This window comes from Triticum aestivum, chromosome 3A, assembly GCF_018294505.1.
Source record: "Triticum aestivum cultivar Chinese Spring chromosome 3A, IWGSC CS RefSeq v2.1, whole genome shotgun sequence".
NCBI lineage: Eukaryota > Viridiplantae > Streptophyta > Magnoliopsida > Poales > Poaceae > Triticum > Triticum aestivum.
Window position 1 is genome coordinate 23,209,706 of NC_057800.1, and position 4,597 is coordinate 23,214,302.

Sequence of the window (4,597 nt, forward strand, 5' to 3'; positions counted from 1 at the left end):
TCAAGGTATCAGCTGGCAGAGTCGAGTTGTACTAGTAGTACTAGGAGCTAGTAGAGGTAAAGGCAAAGTGGGCGAGAGATTTGGCGGTGATTGCGACCGCGCGCGCGTGCCGGCGGCAACCAACATGCGAGCGAGCGGAGCACCGTACCCATGACTACGACGCAGCGGCAGCACAGCAAAGCATGGCACAGCACGGGTCGGGTCGAGGAGATTGTCGGACACCGACCGGTCACCTAGCTAGCCGGTAAGTAGCCAGCTCGCACACATGACACGTCCCTCTCCCTGCCCATGTCGGCGCGCTCTGGCAACGTGCCGCCTCCCGTGTCCCGGGGAGGACAGGCGGGCGGGGCTCACAAAAAAAGCGAGCGAGGTGTGCCTCGGTCGCTGTTTGTCCGTCTACGTGCTGCTGCTCCACGCCTTTCCTTCCTTGGCCACGTGCGGTTGCGGTTTGGTTAAGCGAACACAACAATGGCGATCCGTTTAGGTTTTGGAGAAGATATTGCTGTGCTGTGCTGTGCTGGGCTGGGGTTGAGGTTCGAGGTGCGCCGGTGCGTGCGTACGGCGGTGGCGATCGGGAGCGGCTGACTTCTCGGTGGGGCGGGTGGGTCGACCGATCCTGCTCTGGCGACCTTGCGTCTGCTCGGACGGGAACAGCGCGAGCACAGCGATGCGTCAGTCGGCGAAGGATCCGATGTAGCGCTCCAATTGATTCTAGTACGGCGAGTCGAGACGGCGGGAGGTTGTTGCTTGCTCTGTACGTGCGCGCGCACATGACCCGTCGGCCGTGCACCGCGCGAGTACAGGCTACAGTCTGCAGCAACAAGGCATTGTATTTTGCGCGGGAAAGCTACTCCAATGAACACGTCAAAATCTATCCTTGCCTACTGACACGATTTGCGCGCAAGTCGTGTACTCCTCGGTTCCAAAATAGATGACTCAACTTTATATTAACTTTGTACAGAGTTGAGTCGTCTATTTCAAAACGGAGGGACTAACATCTACGTACTTTGGATTTTCTTTTTAATTGTTTAAATTGCTTACGACATGTGTGCATTGGGTGGATTTGACTACTAGCAAATAGCACGATGTCCAATCCAACTGAGAGCATCTTTTGCTGGGCTCTTGCTATGGTGCGTCGGGGAGATGCCGCCACGATGGTTACGCGGTATCTTGGAGGTATGGCTGGAGCCGGACCGAGATGAACTTCCCAGAGTTGGAATCGGTCGATGAGGCTCAGTTCATCGCCCCTCCTATACAAATCATTTTTCATGCGTAAGAATAGGTGAACCGCCTGACCATTGTGTCGCGCCCCGCCGGGGTAGGATGCAATGTACATGCAGAAGTTTATCGAGGCCAATCCGGGCCTCGTGGCGACGAAGGTTGCATTCCTCGCCAAGGACATGAAGCACAAGGAGAATGAAGAGCGTTGTCACAAGATCAAGGCCGAGGTCGATGAGTTGTTCGACCAACTCGATGGGGCGGTTGATGCGACGAGGAGGAGAAGGAGGTCAAGTCGTCTACCGACAACAACCGCATGGCAAGCCCCTCCGGCTGAGGGGTGATCACGACGACAACTTTGATGGGTACCGTGCGCATGCAAAGACATCTTCCCCCGTGACGGTCTACTGCAAAAAATGAGTGGTAGTTTCTTGATGCATCATAGTAACGTTTAATCGTCTATTTGAAATTTAGATGCATGGAATGAATCATGCTTCAGTTTAAAAAAAATTAGCACCACTTTCACATCATGTGTTAAAGCAGCAAGAGCCGGATGCCCCAAAACCATCTCTCCTCTACCCTAAAAATGTTTTGTCGTCACCAAGTTTTTCATCATCTTAGGTTCATAGGATAGAAAATCCATTGGAAAATAGAAAAAAGTTATCGGTGATGAGATAGACATGTGCATCACTTCTTGTAGGAAACAGATGTTGCTTGGTTTATTGTTTTCTTTTTCATCATTAGGTCCGGCCTAATATTTTGCTCTTTGATATGTGATGGAAGACATGAATCCACTATACAAAATCAAAGGGCTTTATATAGAAAAAAAATTAGAAATCATGTCCTATAAAAATCGTACAAAACCACATTAGGGCTTGAAAGTAGCATTCTGCGGTTTTATATTTCAACCTTGCGCGTGCTGCAACTGAACGTACATTACATACTCTTACGAAGTGCAACAGCTGTTCCACGGAAACGGAGACAAGCAACGCGATTCAGCCACATTTGCTGACATGGGAACGCGCCGTGGTTCACGGAAAACAGAGTTACAGAAACGACGCGATTCTGGCATTTGCTGACATGGGAACGCACTCCACCTCCACCTCCAGAAATTCAGGAGCGCCGCTTCCTTTCTCCGCGCCGTTCTTGCTCCGTTTGCGCGCGCAAACCCGCCCAAATTTTGGTCTCTTTCTGGAGGCAACAGGCAGAGGCAGGCTTGTCGTCCCGCTCCATTGAAACGATGGAACCAACTGCACTGCACTGTGCAGTTTGCCACCCACAGGACAGGAGCCCTCGTTTGTGCGTTGCTGTGATGGAATGCAAGTCCTAATACCAAGAACTACTCCGGTGACGAGCCACGTTACCGGAGAACGCACATGAGAATGGAAGCTAATCGCGCAACAACACGGCTAAAATCAAGACGCAGGGCACAAGAAGAGGGCACGTGAAATCGCATCGCCGTCGCAATTTTTCTTCTTCTTTTGCTTGCTTGCATAACATCTGGTTAACTAGCTCGCTCGCCTAAGGTGACATTAGTGGCCTCCTCGATTAGTCCGTTCCCCGTTCCTGTACCGCAAAAGCACTAGTAGTGGTAGCAGCTCCTATCTAATTTCTCTCTCGAAGCGGAAGGCCTCCACGCCGAATGCCGCCCGCCCGCCCGCATTTTGCGACGTCCGTCGCTTCGCTTCACTTGGCGGCGTAGCTGGGGATCTCGTAGATCTGGTGGATCCGCCAGATGTCGTCGTCGAAGACCGAGGGCTCGGCGGCGGCGGGGCCGACGCCGCCGACGGACAGGAAGTCCTCCTCCACGAACGGGAACCACCCCAGCAGCTTCTCCTCCTCCACCCCGAACGTCCACCACGGCGACCCGTTCGCGCCGTCCATCTCGTCCCACTCAGCCGGCAGGCCGCACGCCACCTCCCCACCTCCTCCTCCGCCGGCGGCGACGCACACGTCGGGGACGACGGGCGCCATCTCCGCAGCAGGGGACGCTGCGGCGACGGAGGTGGCAGCAGCAGCGGCAGCGGTCGCGGCCACCGCGGCGGCATCGCGCGCCGCGGCCGTCTTCTTGCCCGCCGTCGCCGCCGCCTTGGGCTGCCGGGGCTGCTTCGCGCGGCGCTGCGGCTTCGGGTTGGGGTTGCTCCCGGCGGCGGCGGGGTCCTGCGGCTCCGGGTCCTGGGCCTTGGGGTTCTGCGCCCTGGTCCGCTTCATGGCGCCCGGCTAGAGTCCGGAGAGCCCTCCTCTGCTAGCTCTGGTGCAGGGGAGGCGGCGAGGGGAGAGTGAGAGCGCCGGGGGAGTGTGGGGGTGGGGCTGGGGTGATACGATGGTGCTTGGGCTTTGCGGCCCTTTTGTACTCGCAGCGGCGGGGCGGGGTTCGGGTCCGGGTCGCCCTTTTGGCGGTGCGGCGAGCCACTTGGTCGACACCGGTTCGGTTCAGCGGTGTGCTGGGCATTGCTGGCCTGGTCGCAGCGTGCACGCCGCCGCTACACAGCCGCCTTCAGCGCTGGCCGCGTGCGTACGCCGCACCGGGTCCATCCGTCGACCCGGCCCCGTGACGGCGACTCGGGTGGATGTGCATGCAACGCAACTGGGCCTGGTGGCGACCCGCGCGGCGCGGCCGGCCACGTCGCTGTTCTTCTTGGCCTTCCGGTCCGGTCGACAAGGCGACGCATCGATGGCAATGGTAAATCGCGATCCGTGCATTCCGTGACAAATTCACCCTTTTGCTTGTGTCTAGTATGCTAGTACGAGTTATTGCACGTACGCATAGACGGAGATCGCGCCCGTGTTGCACGACATGTGCCGCCGGCGTGCGTCGCGCCGATCCCGTCGCGGCTCACGTGGAGGCGCCGGGGGCTCGGCTCGGGAAGGTGATCGCCGAGGGCGGCGTGCATGTGCATGTGCAGACCGCATGCCGACACCGTGAAGCATAATTAAGAGATCGGCGTCCAACAATGCATGCTACTCATTACTAGAACCTGCAAGCGCCCAAATTCCACCGGATTTCTACTACTATCATATCATCGTCTCATCTCATCATAATTAAATGTAGCTCGATAACACTGGTTCGTAGTACGTACGTGTACGTGTACTGAGCCGGTGGCGTGGTGCAGCGGTACCACCACCGGTCGTATCTCGGCATTAAAGCGATCGACGAGGGGGCTATTAGTACTTTACTTTAAGGGGCCGACATGAGGCTGCCCGTATGTCGGCAAGTCCGAGAATACAGCAACTGGCCGACGGACTGAGAGACGTGGGGCTCGCTCAACTTGGCTGCTGCAACAAGTGGGCGGTGGCGCCTGTATTTTTATCGCGTCGATCCATCGTCGACGACGACGTCACTCTGTCCCAAGAAGATCCGGGGCGACAGCCGAGGCTG

General features: G+C 56.9%; 1 protein-coding gene across 1 annotated transcript; it reads right to left on the reverse strand.

Moving 5' to 3' along the window:
• Nucleotides 1-2,663: 2,663 nt before the first annotated feature.
• On the reverse strand, nucleotides 2,664-3,549 carry LOC123059948 (transcription factor SKN7). Its single transcript, XM_044482501.1, has one exon. It carries the CDS (start codon nucleotides 3,427-3,429, stop codon nucleotides 2,905-2,907), a length of 525 nt encoding a protein of 174 aa, XP_044338436.1. The 5' UTR covers nucleotides 3,430-3,549; the 3' UTR covers nucleotides 2,664-2,904.
• Between the last annotated feature and the right edge of the window lie 1,048 nt (nucleotides 3,550-4,597).

Excerpts from the sequence above, each read along its gene's own strand:
- LOC123059948 (XM_044482501.1), bottom strand. The coding sequence starts at position 3,429 with ATGAAGCGGACCAGGGCGCAGAACCCCAAGGCCCAGGACCCGGAGCCG.